The sequence below is a fragment of the Balaenoptera physalus genome, assembly GCF_965194825.1.
Source record: "Balaenoptera physalus genome assembly, chromosome: 1".
Taxonomy (NCBI): Eukaryota; Metazoa; Chordata; class Mammalia; order Artiodactyla; family Balaenopteridae; genus Balaenoptera; species Balaenoptera physalus.
In genome coordinates, this window is record NC_138882.1 from 176152583 (window position 1) to 176170575 (window position 17993).

At 58.6% G+C, this 17993-nt stretch overlaps 1 protein-coding gene across 2 annotated transcripts; it reads right to left on the reverse strand.

Annotated features, from left to right (window-relative positions):
* Window positions 1-298: 298 nt before the first annotated feature.
* SELENON (selenoprotein N) lies at window positions 299-16571 on the reverse strand. 2 transcript variants are annotated; one of them, XM_082434197.1, is made up of 12 exons: window positions 16370-16571; window positions 15618-15735; window positions 12334-12467; window positions 9567-9779; window positions 9226-9350; window positions 8525-8662; window positions 6740-6821; window positions 6102-6290; window positions 5613-5718; window positions 4416-4528; window positions 4221-4322; window positions 299-2749 (listed from the first exon to the last, which is right to left on the reverse strand). In XM_082434197.1, exons 1-12 carry the CDS (start codon window positions 16550-16552, stop codon window positions 2579-2581), a joined length of 1674 nt encoding a protein of 557 aa, XP_082290323.1. In that variant the 5' UTR covers window positions 16553-16571; the 3' UTR covers window positions 299-2578. The 2 variants fall into 2 exon arrangements, with proteins under 2 accessions (XP_082290323.1, XP_082290324.1); XM_082434198.1 differs by lacking the exon at window positions 16370-16571 and adding an exon at window positions 16189-16212.
* Window positions 16572-17993: the final 1422 nt, after the last annotated feature.

The window sequence follows — 17993 nt, forward strand, 5'->3', positions numbered from 1 at the left end:
TACAGGTTTTTCCTGAAGTCCACACCCTCAAAAAAATTTACCTAATGCCTGTCTCAGGCTCTGCTTCTAAGATGATGGGCTTAACTTCAGAATCTTTCTCAACACAGAGCATCAGATTCTAAAAATAGTAAGTTCTTCCTCTAGGTCTATCACAAATTTATTTTAAGCAAGTCACTCAAGCCTTCTGGTGACAAATAAGATAGTCCCCAAAGGCATTCCAGCCATGCTCCCTTGCCCATCTGCCAAGCCAATCTCAGCAGAGGAATGAGACCGAGAACAGAACTGAACAACATCCAGCTCAAAGGAAAGGCACTTAGAACCACCCTAATCTCCAATTTTATTATAGGACACATTGGGGACAGGGCAGGGAAGTGGCAGAGGGGTGACAAAAGAGGGCAGCTGGGGCCCTCCCCCACCATGAGCCTCAAGGCTCATGGTGGGGGGTCAGGCAGAGGCATCAGGTGAGGATGCAGAAAGCCCAAGCAAGCTTTACCTTTCACGGGGTACGGGTCGCTCATCACGGCGCCGGCCTTCCCAGACCAGCGTGAGGGGAAGACCCTGCTGGGTGGGAAGGCTGAGCCTCTGCTGACACTGGGTGGCTCATGGGACAGGCTACTGCCACCCATGCCTGGAAGCACTGAGACAGGCTCGGGGCCCTCCCTCCCTGTAAGTGGCATGGAAGCACTGCCTTGCAGAAGGGACACAAAGAACTGGGCTGAGCTTGTTGGCTCACACCTCATTTGCTCTGGAGAACGGAGGGGAATAAGACATTTTGGTTTGAAAGGCTTTCTCACCTCACTGAAAACAGGCAGGGGAGAGAGGGGGTGGGCTGCGGGGTGGCGTGTGTAGTGCAAGACAAAACACTCCAACATCAAGACACAGGCTGAATCTCAACCCTACCACTGAGTGACCTTGGGCAAGTCACTTCACTTTCCTGAGACCCAATTCCTTCATCTGCAAAATGGGAATGATTACTATCCGCCTCACATCTGCTGTGAGGATTAAATGAGGAAATGCATGTGATTTTAACAAAGTGCCTTAGGTAGAGAAAGCTCTTGGTAACTGGCCATTATTACGCTACTTGATACAACACTGAGAACACGACAGTCTGTGAGGAAGACTCAGTGTGGAAACTCCAGTGGCAGGTGGGAGGGCTGGGAGTGCATCTGAGGAAATGTTTGCCTTCCTTCCTCTTCCAGGTCAGGAGGGAGCCCCCCTGTGGGGTGGCGGAGGGGGCATAAATGAAGGCAGGGATGGGCGGCGGAGGGGGCTTTATGAAAGCCCAAGGGCCCCTCATGGGCCTGAGCGGAGGACAAGGATAGAGTAGGGGGTATACTGACCCTCTGAGGACTATTTTTAAACAGTTGGAAGAGGAGAAGGAAGAGAGGGGTGTTTCTTCCCACAGGAGCAACTGCTAAGACATCAAGCTGGATCCACCTAGGCTTTCAGATCCAGCCATCACGGGGCAGCTGCTGGGGGGTACCACTGCCCCCTCCTTTCTCCTCAGTGCCGGGGCTATCAAAAATACATATAAACTGTGAGAAAGTTCACATAAAAACACTTGCCCTGCGTGTATAAAAAGAGACTGGCCGTGGTCAGTGGCTCAGGATGTGGACCAAGGCCCTGAGAGTGGCCAAGGAGAGTCAGTGGCCACCCAGCGGTGGACAGGCTGGTGGGGCTGCCTGATGGCTGGGACAGTGCCAGCGCTGGGGGACGCCGTGTTCTTTGACTGGGTTACACTTCTGTGGAGCTGAGGTCTGAAGGACAGGAGGTGTTACAGGGACACTGGCTCCAGCCGCCCCGCTGTGGCCTGTGCTGGGGTAGGCGGTGGGGGTGCCATGGCCCTGGGCCTCAGCGGACTCCTTGCCAAGGGCAGAAGCTTACTTTGTGGTAAACCTCCCTAGAGAACTGGCTTCCAGTAAGTCCTGAAATAGGTTGTGGGGTCCTATCGTTAGGTTGGATTGAGTGGTCTGGGGAGCAGCAGGGGTACAGTACGATTTCCGCTTCTGAAGGAGGGTTCTACCCAGAGCTTCCAGAAGGCTGTCTCCAGCTGAGACTGATTCCACTGGGGACACCAAGCACAGGAGGGCAGCCAGGGCTATGCGAGGAAGAAGGCTCCGGACAAACAGGAGTGCTTCCCTGGCAGCCTGCCCACACCCTCAGGCCAGGGCTTCTTGATGTTTCTTTTGGGAGGGGGTGAAGGTAAGGAGAGAGGGGTGGCCCTGTCTTCCTAGCACCCACTCTTCCCTACTACTTGCCCTGCAAGGGCTGGGACTATGTGCCTGAGTGAGTGAGGTCCAGGGAGATGACCCCGGGCCCTCTTCTGGGGTCCCAAGCAGCTTCCGGAGCCAGGTAGGTAGTAAAAGGTTGATGGTGGCAGCTGGAGCTCGAGGTTCATCCACCTGGTCAGCCGAGGACCCCCTGTCCCCCCTTCACTGAGGCAAAGCTTGGATGGCCGCAGACCCCACGGGCAGCCTGAGAGGTGGAAGGTGAAACGTGCGAGGGCTGCTCTGGCTCCGGGGCAGAGGGGCCTGTCCAGCTCCCCGTCCAGCGGGCTTCTCGCTGCCCAGCAGGCGCACTAGGCCTGGAGGAGGGGCAGGCCGCGCCGGAGGCCCTCCTTCAGGAACTGCATGTAGGTGGCTGTGGACGGGTCTTCAAAGGTGGATGAGAAGCTGAAGACATTGTTCTCGATGTCCTCAGGCTTCACAGAGGTGATGTCCAAGAAGTAGTTGGCGTTGATGTGGTGGACCTGGGAGAAGGGTGGGGTGAGGAGGGCGGGGGCCCAGCCGGGCTCAGTGCCCCCGCAGCCTCAACTGTTCTTGCTGAGGCAGATGGCGGACAGCAGGGGCAACCCGTTCCCCCTCCTCCTCTGCTCACAGGGCCCTCTGACTCCAGGGCTCCACACCTCGCCCACCAGGTGAAACCTAACGCCTTCCGGCATCACCTTTCCCTCCCCTGCCTCCGCGCCCCATGACCTCTCTCCTCTGTTCCCAGAAGCCCTGAACTCCGCACTCACTTCTGTCGAAATGCCCACACGCCTGTGTCCCCATCTGCCTCCCGCTCCAGGTAGTGGGCACCTTAAGGGCAGGTGTCCGGTAAACGAACAAACAAATCGAGCGAGCGGGAGAGCACGGGCCACCCGCAGCCCAGGCAGAGTCCTGTCTGCCCAGCTTCGCCAGCCCGGGCCCTGGCTGGGCCGAGTCCACCACAGTGGGCGCCTGTGGGCGGGTGCGAGCTGGCTGGCTCCCCCGGGCCTTTCCTCTTCTGAACTCCAGACAGAAGGCCCTTGGCTGGCACCCTCCTCCTCGCCACCAAGCCCTCACTGGACGCCCCCATTCCAGGCCAGCCCCAGCTCTTGCTCCTGCGCTGCTCCCCACCTGCTTCCATCCCTCAGTCCCACACTAACCATCCCCTGGGACTTAAAGGATAAGGGGCAGCTCTGCTCAGAAGAGCAGGTGACGCTGAGGCTCACAGGCGGGCGCCTGTTTTGAAAGTCAGCTGTATTTCTTTTTGTTTTCTTTCTTTCTTTCTTTTTTTTTTTGGCTGCGCTGCACGGCTTGTGGAATCTTAATTCCCCCACCAGGGACTGAACCCAGGCCCACAGCAGTGAAAGCGCCAAGTCTTAACCACTGGACTGCAGGGAATTCCCGGCAGCTATACTTCTTAATTATGCAGCTTTTGCCAAGTCTCTGAACCTTTCTGAGCCTCAGTTTCCTTGTTTGTGAGATCGGCATTCGTGCTCATCTATCCCCAAAGCTCCCGTGAAAACCCAACGCGACGATGTGAGTGCTGTGTAAGGGGCCCTTCGGGAGAGATAGGGTCTTGAAGCCTGGCTCAGCCTGGGGCGTCCCCAGGTCCTCTCTGCCTGTCACGAGGCCTGTCCCTCCCTCCCTTCCATCCCAGGACTGGCCGCAATGGTCTGAGCCTTCTCTTTCAGGTCACGTTCCTGTCCACTCTGCTGCTAGACCATGCCCACTGCTGCCAGGTCCCCAAAGTGCTGCTGAGGTTCCCTTTCTGAGGGAGTGTCCCGACACCTGCACGAGGCAGGCCGAGGGGACATTAGGGGATAACTGAGGCTCGGACTGGCTAAGACACCAGCCAGGAAGTGGTAGAGCCAGACCTGGAGCCTGATGAGGTCTGTAAGCCGTGCCCCTTGTTTGCCGCTTCCCCTGCCCCATGGTGCCTGGCCCGGGGCTGGGGATGAGTGGTGGGGGACCTACCACGGTGCCATTGGGCAGGCAGATCATCATCTCCACGGGGAAGCTGTACTTCTCCAGGTGCAGGCTGGCCAGCTTCTTGTGGGATGGGTTCTCCTGGTTGTTCTATGGGGACAGTTGGGCACGCTCCTGACACCTCGGCTCCCAGCACTGTCCCAGGGGCGCCCATGGGGCTCTTCCCGCCCACCTGCCACTCACCTGCAGGTCCTCCAGCTCCTTCACTAGGGACCAGGTGCTGATGAAGCTCTCGTTGAGGAGGGCGAGGATGGGCGAACTTTCCAGGACAGTTTCCCGGAGAGTCCGCCCTGAACCTGTTCCGGGAGAGGCAAGGCCAGGTCGGTGAGGCACCCTGCATGTCTCACTGGGTTTTCTATCAGCAGTAAACCTCATAAACTGTAGAACGGTCAGTGCACCCAGGTGAAATAACAGATTCAAAGAATCTACCACAGAGGAGGTGCGGAATAAATGGCAGCTGTAACTAACATCAATAACATACTGGCATCCTGGGCTGAGACTTGGCTGGGGGCCTACCTGGCCCAGGGGCTTCTAGACAGTGACAGCTTCTTAAATCCACTAAACTCTGTCCCAGGGCCTTTGCACAGACAATTCTTCTACCTAAAACACTTCCCCTGTCACTTGGCAAACTCATCCTCCTCATCCTTCAAAGTCTCAGCTTATATGTCACTTTCTCTAAAGAAGTCTTCCCTGACCCTGCCACCCCGTTACACACTCTCGTGCCACTCTGGACCATGCCTTGTGTAAATTCACCACGCTTGTACTTGTGCATTCACTGTCTGCCTTCTGCACACACTGTGTGCTCCCTGAGGACTGGGGCTGATTCTGACTTCCTCAGTGCAAGATGCCCAACACCTAGCCTATGGCTTGGCACAGGAGGTGCCCAGGATGTTTGTCGATTGGCTGGATGTGGGCAGGGCCATTGTTTGCTCATCTTTGTACCCAGTGTCAGGCACCCAAAGAACTTTGCACCAGCGGGTCTTCGTTGAATTTTCTGAATAAGTGAATGCAGTCCAGGCTCTGGCACTACCTTCTCTCACTCGTGTGCAAGTACAGGCACTTTCACATCTGTTTTCACAACTCTGGGAGGTAAGTATGTTACCCTCTTACTGCTGAGAAAACTGAGGCTCAGGGAAGGAGTCACTTGGCCAAGGTCTCCAGGCTGAAAATGGCTGAGCTGGGCTCTTTCTATTGTGTCCAGCAGCTTCCTCTGGGCTTAGCACAGAACCCTGCGAGCCGTCACCCCACACTCTGCCCCATGTCGTCCCTGAGTCCCTCATACTGCGACAGGAGAGTCCCATTGGTCTCAGGGCCTCCTGTACCCACAAGGTATGAAGTCTGCCCCCCTTTCTCCCCTCAGACTGCAAGGGTCTCCCTCACCTCAGCAGGACTGGTCGTCCAGGGCCCCCCACAGCAGAACTGAGTGCACCAGCTTGTTCTCGGCCTTGGCTTGCTCAAAGGCCTCAGTGAACGGCAGGTAGGTGACCTGGGGCCAAGTCGAGACAGAGAGAAGCTACTGTGTGCCGCCAGGGTCCCATTCAGGGGCTGAGTGTGTGATGTGCATGTAGTGTGTGTCTGTAGTGTATATACGTGTGTGTGTACATATGCATGTATGTTTGCAGTGTGTGTGTTTGTGTGCGTGTGTCTGTGTGTCTGTGTGAAGGGGTGATGCTGAGCCAGGGGGTACCTCCTTCCAAGTTCTAAAGGGCAAAGGGGAGGTTCCCTGGCCCAGGCTGGGCCCTACAGGGAGGCAGCCTCAGCAGCAAGCCCTGCATGGCATCCCACGCCCAGTGCCCACCTGCTGCTCCCACAGCTCCGGACCCAGCCCCAGGGATCCCAGCCCCGCCCCTTACCCCCGTCTGGCCTCACCTTCTTGAAGGGGTACATGGCCACCTCCAGGCGCCGGGCGGCCTCCTCCCAGCTCAGCTCCTGCTGCCACGTGATCTCCTCAAACACAAACTGGAGGGGCTCCCCCGAGGGCAGGCGGCTGTCGATCATGTTGCCATCCTCGTCCAGGATCACAGAGGGCACTGAGGGGCCCATGGCCTCCAGCTCCATCTGGGCCGGAGGTCAGTGAGGGATGATGTCACTGAGGGACGTCTCAGCGAGGGGCCCGAGTCCTCCAGGGGCCCCGAGAGACCCTCAAAGATTTGCAGAGGTGCACCTCTGCAGATCTGCCCCTCATTGCAGAGGAGGGGAGACAGGCCCAGGGAAGGGCAGGGCCTGGTCAAGGCTGTGCAGTGAGTGCAGGACAGAGCCAGTGTCCAGCCAGTGTGAAGCCATCTGAGGGCCCATGGCAGACACTGGCTAGGAAGAACAGGTGGCTTCCTAGGATCCTGCTTTGGGGACAGTGGCTTCAGCCTGCAGGAGCTCTGTCCTTCACCGCCCCAAGGCTCCTAGCCAGCTGGGCCTCCTTGCAGCCAGGCTGAGAGGCCCTGTGGCAGGGCCCTGCGGCCGAGCCCCACCTTCCTCCCTGGGTAGGGACCACCCTACCCAGGTGCGCTCACCTGGGGTATGTAGCCGATGTCCACCTCCATGTTGCTGCTCTCGCTGGCCCCGTACAGCCACTCCATGTCCACATTCAGAGACCTGGGGACAGGTGAGAGGGTGGCCAGGGCAGAACACCACCGTCATCAAGGCCCATTAACCAGACGTCAGACTTTATCTCACTGAAAGCATGCAGCTGACCCTATTTTATAGATGAGGATGCTGAGACTTGGCAGGGTGGACCCAAGGTCTCAGAGCCACTAGAGTTCTGACGGCAGAGCCTGGTCCCTTTCCTCTCCCCAGGCTGCCTCTTCGGAAGGCACTGCGACCATGCCACCCTCCACTGGCCCAGCCCTTTACAGTTCATGAAGGGCTTCCATACCCATGGCTCATGCACTGTCCACGATCCACGACTCTTTGAGGCAGAGCTCATCAGTGCCTCCCCCCCGCAGGAAGTCTGGCCTGAGCATTGCAACCTGCAGATGCGCCACATGGGGGCGCCCCAGGACAGACAACCAACCACCTTGGGCAGGTGAAGCAGTCAGGGTGAGCTGGGTGCCCTCAGAGCCGGTCAGCGGTCCCGTGGTCTAGGCCTGAGACACAGGCCCAGGAACAGTTGCCCCCTCCTTCTGTTTCATTCAGTCCAGGACCCCACCTCCAACCCTGGGCTGAGCCCCTGCAGCACAGGGGCTTGCCTGATGAGCGAGGAAGGAGGAGGAGAGCGTGTCCTTCCTCCTCATTTTCCCCGTGGCCCAGGATGCTCCTTCCCTCGGGGGACTGAGAGGAAACCGCTCCTGGTCCTGGGGGCAACTTTCTCTTCCCAGGCTGTCCCAATGACCCCCTCACTCCTGCCCAGGAGCCAGCCTCCCATCTAGCAGATGAGGAAACTGAGGCCTGGAGGGGTCCAGGGCCTTGCCCACAGCCACGGAGCCCACGGGTGCCACGGCTGAGACTTCGCTCTGGGCCCCTCATCTCTCAGCCCAGGTCTTGTCCCTGCACAGAGTCACTCAGGCTCACTAAGCGGCTGCATGCTATCACAGGCCCAGGTGGGGGTGGGGCCAGAGGCAGGCCAGAGAGCAGGTGGGGTAGGTGTGGCCCTGGGGGTCCAGTTGCCGATGGGGAGGGGCCGTGCTGGGGCTGGGGGTCAGGAATCTGGAAAGACTTTCTGCGTCCCCTGCCTCCCTGACAAGAGGCTGCCCCTGAGCAGGTCAGGCAGGCAAGCAGGCAGGTGACTGGCATTGAGCCCTCCCAGAAGCCGCCCCCTGGCGCCCCAGGGTCTGTGGTAGCAACTGCAGGCGTGGAGGGCCTGCTTCTTAGGCCTTTGTATGTGCCCTTCCCTCTGCCTGGCTAAACTCTCCTCAGCCCCCAGGTCGCTGCACAGACGTCCCTTCCTTTGGGAGGCCTTCCTGGACCCTGACCAGCCGGGTCCCTCCCCACCTGCTGGCCTTCGCCTAGGGTGGCATGAGCAGGCTGTGGTTACGGGTCTGTTGGAGGTCTGTCAGCAGTATGGTGCGGGGGAGGGGCAGTTCCATCTTCAGGGAGAGGCTGTTGGCCGTTGCGTTGGGTCCCAGCACAGAGCTGGCAGGCCAGGCCCACACAGCGCCTGGGACACGCCTATCAGATGATGGAATGATCTCCCTCAGCCCACCTCAAGCTACCTCCTCCTGGGTCAGCTCTAGGCCCCTCCCAAGAGAAGTAGCTCTGGGGAGAGACTGAGGGGGCCTCCGGGCCCCTGCATCTGAGCTCCTGGAGCTGGTGGGGAGCAAACGGAAGCAGGATGACGGGGCCGGGGCCAAGGCTCTCACCTGTGGTTGGGCACGAAGAGCCGGAAGTCACGGACGTGGGTGGCGTCTTTGGAGAGGATGATGTGGCCCGTGAACTGGCCGGGTGAGAACCAGAAGGGGAAGTCGGGCGGCTCGCTGAGCTGGAACTCGGCGTGGATGCTGGAGGGAAAGGGTCCGGCTGGGAGCAGGTTCCCTGCTGAGCAGAGCCTGCCCACCTCCCCTCTCACTTCTGTCCCAAAGCCTGGAACCCTTGGCCAGACTGTGTGTGGGGCAGAGGGCTGGGCGCGGGAGGAAGAAGTGTGTGGGGCAGGGAGAAGGGACGCCCTCCAAGCGCTGCCCATCCTTCAGGGCCCAGTTCATGTGCTGCCTTCCCCGGAAGCCTTGCCCGAGCCTCCTCTGAGCCCTCCACGGTGTGTGTGACCTGGTGTCACAGCTCTTACGCACCCCCTTCTGTGTGGATGACAATCACAGCCAACAGCCCCATGCTAAGCACATTCAACACCTTTTCTCTTCCTCCTGGAGGAAGTCACCACCACCCTGATGCCCAATGAGGAAAGTGAGGCTCAGAGAGCCAAAGCTGCTTGCCCAGGACCACAGGCTGGTAAGTGGTGGAGCTGTGGGCTTTGAGTCAGGCCCCGCCTCCTGGTGCTCAACCCATCTGTGCTTCCCTGGAGTCCCAGGCCCAGGTGGGAGGCAAGGATGGGGCTGCCAGGACCCCTCACCGGAACATCACGGTGTAGTAGAAGTCGCTGGTGGCGGTCAGGCAGGCGACGGCCCCCTGAGGGGCAAAGCGGGTCTTCACAAAGGGCCGAGGGTGGAACATGCTCAGGAGCCGGTGGATGATGACCTGGGGGGAGGGCAGTGGGACCTGGGCTGGCTTGCTGGGCCCAGCTCCCCTGGGTGAGGGTCAGCTCTGGACCTGGGGCCCAGGTGGGCGTGGGGCCAGAGGCAGGCCAGAGAGCAGGTGGGGTAGGCGTGGCCCTGGGGGTCCAGTTGCCGATGGGGAGGGGCCGTGCTGGGGCTGGGGGGCAGGGCCCCGGGGCTTGCCGTGGGCTACCCTCACCTCCTTGCCCTTGGGGGGTGGTGGGTAGAAGCGGTTGTTGGACAGATAGCCGGTGAAGACGTTCAGCTCACTGGGGATGATCCACCAGGGCTCGCCCAGCTCCGCGTGGCCCCGAGGGGGAAGGAAGGGCCGGAAGTGGCGGGCGGCGAACACCGCGCTTGGCGAGGCTGCGGTCGTCCAGTTGCGGAGGCCGGACAGGGCCAGGCGGGAGACCTGGGGCAGAGGAAAGTCGAAGCTCTGGGGCACTGAGAACGTCCCAGGTGTGTGCGGAGGTCTCCTCGAGCCCTGAGCCAACCCACAAGCCCAGGAAGCAGAGGGACCCGGGAGGCTCCTGCCTGCTCATGGCCACAAGCCTGGCACTCTCCTGCCAGAGCTGAGGCTCATCTCACCTTCCCCGGCCCCTTGCCCAGAGAAGTGGTGCCCCTGTGGCCCCTCGGGTCCAGCCCAGGCCGGAACAGCTCGCTCGAGGGCAGGGGAGCAGAGGCAGCTGGAGGGGCCACCCAGGACTGGAACGGGGGGCTCTGTGAGGGGGATTCTCACGGCCTCTTCCCTCCCTCTCCAAGCCCAGGTCCCGGGCCTCACACAGGCCTGCCTGCCTCTTGCACATAAGCCAGCAGACCAATCCCGGGTGCCCCGCCCTGCCCTGGGCTTCCTCTCCCCGTCCACTGGCCTTGCTTTCTGCAGAGCCTGGGCCACGCTGGCTGCGCGCCCCTGGCAAAGGCCTTCCCTGAGCCATTTCCTCATCAGTAACCCACCCCACTGCTGTCTGGTGAGCTGAAGGGCGGGACAGAATGAGGGTCAGACGCTCTGCAGGCCTCTCTGCACATCTGCCTGGAGCAGAGGTGGGACCTTGGAGCATGCAGGTCCCCTGGTCAAAGCTCCACCTTCCGTAGCTCCTCCCTGCCCTTCTGGGCCACCATCAGTGGCCACCAGGACAGTGAGTGCCTGGCCCCCCTCAGGGTGCTCAGCCACCAGGGAGCTGCCCCACCTGTGACCTCCCTGGTGATGGGACCCGGCTCAGTGGGAAGCTGAGGTGGGAGGAGAGGGCTTTCACAGGCAAGTTCTCAAAGCGGGGCTGGCTTGCAGGGCCAGGCAGAGCCTGCCCGTCTGCTGGGTCCTGCTCACAGGCTGGCGAGCTCTTAGCGGAGCGGCCCGCGAAAGGGGGCTGAGCTAGGGACGCAGGGCTGCGGTGCTGCTCCGGACCCATCTCCCCTGTAAGTGCAGGTGGGCCCCCTGCACCTGCCCCACCCTGTTCTCTCTGCCCTGTAGGAGGGACTCATCTGCTCAGACATCACTCCAGCCCATCAATGCCAGACCTTTCTCCACCCAGATCTTACTGGACTCTCCCCCTGGACATCTCTCAGGGAACTCAACTTCAACAGTCCAAACTGACCTCATACCCTCCCTACCAGACCTGCTTCCCTCCTCCAACCCCCATCGGGCAATGGGTCCCCATGCACCTGGCCACCAGCCAGAAGCCTGAGTCACCTCAACTGCCCCCCCTCCCTTTCCATTAGTAGCCACACCCTGCCTTTCTCCCTTTCCCAGCATCCCCCGGGCTGCCTTTCCTCTCCATCACCATGGCCTCCCCCCACCTGTCTCCCCCTCCCTCCTGGGAACTGGTCTTCTTGCCTCCCTTTTCTCCCCAGCTGCCAGTTTGGAAAGCCTAGATCTGATGAGAGAATTCTCCTCTTTCAAAATCTGCTATGGTATTTTGCTGCTGCAGAACGAAGGCCAAAGTTAGGCAGCTGAGGCCCTTTGCCATCTGGCAACTTCTCTTCCAGTCCCACTGATCAGGATGCCCCTGCATGTGTCCCCCATGCCCTGGGTCCAGCCACCCCCTCTCTCTGCCCTCAGTGGCCTGCCTGGCATCTCCTGCTGAAATGACAGTTCAGCTGAGCTCTAAAAGCTGAGTAGCTGTGAGTGAGGCAAAGAGAAAAGGTTGTTCCTGGCTGAGGGACCAGCATATGAGAAGGCCGTCAGCTGGAAGAAAGCCCAGACATCTGGAGTAGTGGAAAGCTGAGAGGAGAGCGCAGGGGAGAGAGCGGGAAAGGCGGGCAGGGCCTGGGGATGCCTAGGTCCTGGGAGGGATTGAGACCCTGTCCACAGGGCCTCGGGCCCTAACCACAGGGCTGGTTAGGATGGCACTTGTCAGGGTCATCCCCACCCTACAGCCATCGCCAGGGGCTGAACCTCAGGTTCATCGGAGCTCAACAGAGCACCTGTCAGGCTCCAGGCACTGTGCTAGGGGCCTGGGGAGGCACAAATGTGTGAGTCACCGGCCTTGCCCTGAGGAAACTCACAGCCTGGGGGGAAAGACTGACTTGCAGAAAGTAATGATTCCAAGCGAGGCGGCTGCATCAGCACGGTCTCTAGTGCACTTGCTGTTTCCTCCAGCCGGATCCTTTTCCTACCCCTACTGACAATGGGCTGAGCCCTCGTCCCCTGCAGTCACTGTCAAATGTCATTCCCTCCAGGAAGCCATCCAGACCCCCACTCTGGGTCAGAGGCTCATGCTTATCCCTCCTACCTCCCCTACCAGACTGTGTGCCCGGACAGCAGGGACAGCGTCGCACCCACTTCTGGACCCCCAGGGCCTGGCGCACTGGGTGCACAGAGGGTGCTGATGAAAGAAGGAAGGAAAGACAGAAAGAAGGGAAGGTGAGCAGACCACAGACCCATTCTCAGGAGGTGAGTGCACACAGATGGTCCCTCTGTCTCTGGTCCCGCCTGTGGGGGACCCCCTGCCACTCCTGCCCCAACTTACCCCTAGGAACCCATCTTTGCTCTTGGTCATGGACTCTGGCAGCAGAGGCTGGAATCGGGCTTCTATGGTGAGTGTCTCCTCGCTGGGGTCAGGGGGCAGATCCTCCTCCTCATAGCTGGCCGAAGGAGTTGACCCTGTGAGATAAAGGTCGCTTGGAGAGGGGTCCTGCCTTAGATGGCAGGGCCTCACTTCTCTCAGGATGTCCACACTGGCCAGTGATTAAGGAAGCCAGGCCTGGCAGGGATGGGGGTGGGGTGGGGGTGTAACAGGTAACAATCAACAAAGTAACAATATAGATCACATCGTTTATGAAACATACACAAATTGTATATGTATGATATAAAAGGCGTATACATATGATGTATACCACATGGTATATCACACATACACATTTTCTTCAATGTATATCACATTTTAGTTGCACAGTAACCCTGTGAAGGCAGTATTATCAATGTCATTTTACAAATGAGAAACTGGGGGCTCAGAGAGGTGAAGTCACTTCCCCAAGGACACACAGCTAGGTAGTGTGTGAATCAGGATTCAAACCCAGGCCTGTTTTACTCTAAACCTATAATCAACCACAACCCTCTTCCGGGGGCATTAAGACCTCAAAAGTTTCCTCAAAGGCTTAGGAGCCAGACGACCTGGGTTCAAATCCTAGCCCCACTCCTCACCAGCTTGTGTGACGGTTGGCCCAGTGGCTTGTTATGAGGATTAAATGAGATAATCCAGGCCTGGTACAGAGTAAACCAGTAATAAACGTCAGCTGTATTGCTATTACCGGTGGTTTCATGGTTGGGGATCCACGGGGCTAGGGCTCAAACCTAATTCTGACTCTAATGTGTGCTCTTTCCACCAGGCCAGGCTGGCTGCAGAAAGGCCATTCTCACTGTCCCCCTTCCCTGAGCCCAGCTCCGGGGTGAGGTTGGCTCCATTTCCTGGACAATTTGGGGCAAATCACTCATCCTCTCTGGTTTTCCCACATGAGAGATGGAGCCCATGCTACCGTGCCTGTCCCGTCATGAGGGTCTCATGGAGAAGCAAAGGCTGCTCAGAGAGGTCAGGGGACGTGGAATCAGGTCATCTTTGGTGTCACAGAAAGAGCACTGGTCCAGAAGTGAGGACACCTGCTTCTCCCTGTTTCCTGGGTGGCCCATTTCCCCATCAGTACGAGGGGCTGGACTGGCTAGTGGTTGAACTTGATTCGTCAGATCTCTTCCTGCTCAGAGACCTGCCAAGTCTATAGTCTTTCAAGGGTGGAGGGAGTCACGATGAAGGCTTAAGGGAGGCATGACGGCTACTGCAGAAGGGGTGACTAACAGCAGGGTGGGGGCCCACGACACAGATAACGGAATGAAGCACGGGTGGGTCCTGTTACGACTGCTCTCTTGCTGGTAGAGACCACACCTGGCATTTGTTGACAGACGGACTGACAGACTGAATGGGTGCATTAAAATGGGTGCATTCTTAACCAGGAATCATCAGAATCACCAGGATACCTTTTTAAACTACCGATGCCCAGAACCCCCCTCAGACCTACTGAGTCAAAGTCTTCAGGGGCTAGAATCTGGAAAATGTGCTCCCGATTAATGCTCCCCAGTGGCTCCTGATGCAAACCCCTGTTCTAAAGAATCATGGTTACTTCTGCATTTGTAAGTCAAGGCAACAAAATTTCAAAACAGCAATCTGGAAACCTCAGAGGAAGGGAACAATGGGAATGTGCAGCGTTACTGGTTGGCTTGCTTATCCAATTACTTAACTGTTATCATAGATAATTATGAATAATAATACCCAGCATTTTATGGCTCTTTGGTTTTTTAATAAAAAGTTTTATTTCCTGACTTACAAGTAAAATTTGCTCACTACTGACAACTTGTAAAACTTTTAAGGTATAAAGCAGAAAATTAAACACACATAACTGTACCAAATAGAGAGGACTGTTTGCCTCCATTTCCTGCTTAGATTTGGTGTTTTTCTGGTTTTGTTTTGTTTTCTGTTCTCCCAAAAACTTGGTCCAGTTTTGCACTCACAGTGGCCTAGGAGGTAATTGAGGGAGAGGCTCTTTTCCCCTCATGGAGAAAAAGATCTGTGTGAAAAAATTAAAAGCACCCCCAAGCCCAGCAAGCTTGGCCAACATGTCATTATGAGGGAACTCTTGCTCTCTGGCCATAAAAAAGGACAAGGAGGTGGCTGTGTGGCTGCTCGGAGAAGTGTGTGCAAAATAAGAAGTCAAAGCAAATCCACACAGGGCTGACCTGTGTATCTGCCCATCTGCTTTCATGACAGTACTGACTGCCCCTGGGAGGCACTGACACATCCGCTCCAGCAAATTAGCATTTTTCATCTGACCCTCCTCCTCTGGCAGTGACCAAAGGCCACCGGGTCAGCACGTGGCTGACCTACCTGACCCATCCTGAGACACAGAAAGCCCATCACGGTCCTTTGGCGCTTACCGGCCTGAGAGCAGCTGGTGTCTCTTTCTAGTCTTTCCCATCTATTGACCTACTTACACCAGGCAATTTGGGTAACAAGTAAATGCCCAAGATCATAAGTTCAAGAAACGTCACAAGATATGGACACAGAGGTTAGGGTGGTGATGGAGCAGTGAGAGAGGCATTTTATAATTCATTAGAATGCTTCAGCCCCTCATCTTTACAATAAAAATCACTGATTACAACCAGGCAAAAATGGGTAACAAGGTGGGATAGGAATCTGACAGCTCCCGAGCAGAGTTTAATATTTAGCAGTAATGGTAATAGCTCCTGTCTACTGCATGGTGGGCACTTTGCAGACATTTTTCTCTAAGCTTCAAATGAGCTGGTGCAGGACCTGAAGACAGGAGGCCCCTAATCCTGGCTCTGCACCTTTCCAGCCTGGGCAAGCTGGAGAGCCTTCCTGCGCCTCCGTCTCCTAAACTATACACAAGAGGATCAGGACAGGTCCATCTCACAGGCACTGTGAAGATTAAAGAGATGACTCACAGGAGGTGCTTAAAGTGATGTCTGGTCCTGAGAAGGTGGTCAGGGAATGTTAACTAGTTTTAGTCACACGTGAGAACAGGCTTGGGTGTGCGAGTATGTGTGGGTGCCCATGTTGAAGCAGCTTGCCCAAACCACCAGCCGGAAAATGTCAGAGCTGGGAGGACCCCAGGGCTGCCAGGACGCACCGTCCTCCCCCTACTCCAGGCAGCCCTTCTGTTCAGAGCAGACACAGAAGACACAGAGCAAGAAGTAGAGGGCAATGCCCTGGCTCCCTCCTGCCTAGTCCCCAGCCTCTCCCGGTACCTGTCAGCTTCTCAGCAATGGGCTTGAACTCCTCGGGGCTGAGGTACGTGTCCCCGTCAGTGTCCAGAGAGGAGAAGAGGAAGAGGCCTTCTGTCCCCAGGGCTTTCAGCGCCGAGTCCTGCTCGGGAGGAGGTGGCTGGGCTGAGCAGCTGTGCACCCCACTGGCATCCCAAACGGGTGGAGGGAGCTGCTTCCGCCACATCTTCCTGGTTGTCTCAGCCCATCTCCCAGCCCATCTGTCCAAATGCCACCTCTGCATGCCCCAGAGCCCCAGTCCCCCTTCCCATCCCTCCTGGTCCCTGCTTCACTCTGAGCCTTCATCCACTGTCCACTCTCTAAGTGCTCCCTTTCTATCTGGGCCCATCCCGCCCATCTCGTGTCACCCTCTTGGTCCACCCATTGTCCTCTCCGGTCTCCCCTCCCCACCGTCCCAGCGCTCCCGGCCCGTCCAGATAGATGCTCGGGTCCCATCTTTGCTCTCTGCTTTGTCTGCACTGTCCTAGTCACCCATCTGCACTGTCCCCCTGCAGCCTGTCCCAGCTCCTGCCTCACACTGGGCCAGTCCTCTCACTTCCCCCATCAGTCCTTCCAAGTGTGCCCGACCCCTGGAGCCTCGTCCTATCTCTTCCCTGCCGCCCTCCCGGCCCTCCGGCCCCCACCCGCCCCTCGGAGCCCAGTCCCTCTGCGAGCCCCACCGCTGCCCGGGCCCACCCGAGTCTCCCGGCCGCCGCGCCCTCCCCGCCGGCTCGGACCTGCCGCGCGGCCGCCTGGGCCTCGGCGTGGCGAGCGAAGGCCCGGGCGGCGGCGGCCGCGGCGGCGGCGGCGAGGAGCGCTCCGAGCAGCGCCAGGGCGCGGGCGCGGCGCGGCGGGGACGCGGGCGGCGCGGCGGGGCCGGGGCTGGACGGCTCGCGCTCGCCCGGCCGGGCCCGGCCCATGGCGGCGGCTCGCGGCGGCTCCAGACGGGCGGCAGGGGACGCTGACCCGCGGCGGCGCGGGCGCGGGCGGGGCCGGGGGCGGGCCTGGGCGCCGGGGCGGGGCGGGCTGGGGCGCGGGGTCCGGCGCACAGCGGGTTCAGTGGGCGCACGAGTCCGTGAGGGGGCGCCGGGGCTCTTGCTCCACAGGCCCCTTCCTGCCAGTCGGTGCCTCCTTCTTGTACTTGGTCTCCCAAAACGAAGCCGGGCCTCCGCGTCTCATCTTGCCTGGCGGAGCCGGGAGCACTTCCAGGCTGGGGACTGGGAGGAGGGGCTGGGCGGGGGTGGGGAGGACCCGCACAGCCGAAGCTTTCCCTGGGAGGGGGCTCAGGGGCCGCCAGGCCTGTGTCCACCTTTCTTGGCAGATGTGAGGGAGGCCAGAGAAGGGTACTGCCGTCCTCCAGCGGCCGCCGGGCACCCCACTCTCCACCCTTATCCCACCTGCTTGCTAAAAGGTCTTCAGTCATCTAGAAACAGAAAAGCTACGAAGTTCAACCCTTCCTATTCCTTTCATGGTCCGGCTGGAAGGCCACCTCTGCCAGTTCCTCAGGGATGGGAACTACCTGTTTAAGGCCAACACAGGTGGTGCAGCCCTGAACCCTCACCCGCGGGGCCGAAGTTTCCTCGCCTATAAGGAGGATTCAACAGAGGCCCTTCTGTGGGTTGTGGTGAAGACGAAATACCCGGGTTGGCAGGGGTGGTAGTTCCCAGGCGCAAGGCAAGACCGGCTGTGAGTTACCCGCTCTCCCCTGCTGGACCTGCCCTGGCCACAGGAGTGCTTTTTCCGGAGAACAACACTTGGAGGAGGGCCTTGGGAATAGAGGCGAGTGGAGTCTGAGGAAGTTCTTTCAAGTCCCCAGAAACCTTGGTTCCACTGGGCCTCTCTTCCGTTATATCAAGGCCCCAGGAGGCTGGAGATGGCTTTGCCTGCAATTCCCACGAGAGGGCAGCAGCTGCCGAAGCCTCTAGACAAGAACCCCGAGCCCAGGGGGGCAGCGGTGCTGCACGTGCACCTCCCAGGTCTGGGACGTCAGGGGGTATTTAACAGGTACTGAGCACCCACTATGTGCTGGACTTGGTGCTGGGAGATTCATGCCATCTCATTTTGTCCTCAAGCCACACGGTGACGTGAGGTTTGTTTGTCTCATTTTAAAATTGAGGAGCCTAGGAATTCTCTGGCGGTCCGGTGGTTAGGACTCCGCGTTTTCACTGCTGGGGCCCAGGTTCGATCCCTGGTCGGGGAACTAAGATCCCGCAAGCTGTGAGGCAAGGACATCATCATCATCATCATCACCATCATCATCATCATCATAAAATAAAATTGAGGAGCCTTAGCCCTTTCACTCAGGTCTATCTGAGTCCAAATCTCTTGCCATGCGGCCTCTCAGGGGATGGTCCAAACGAC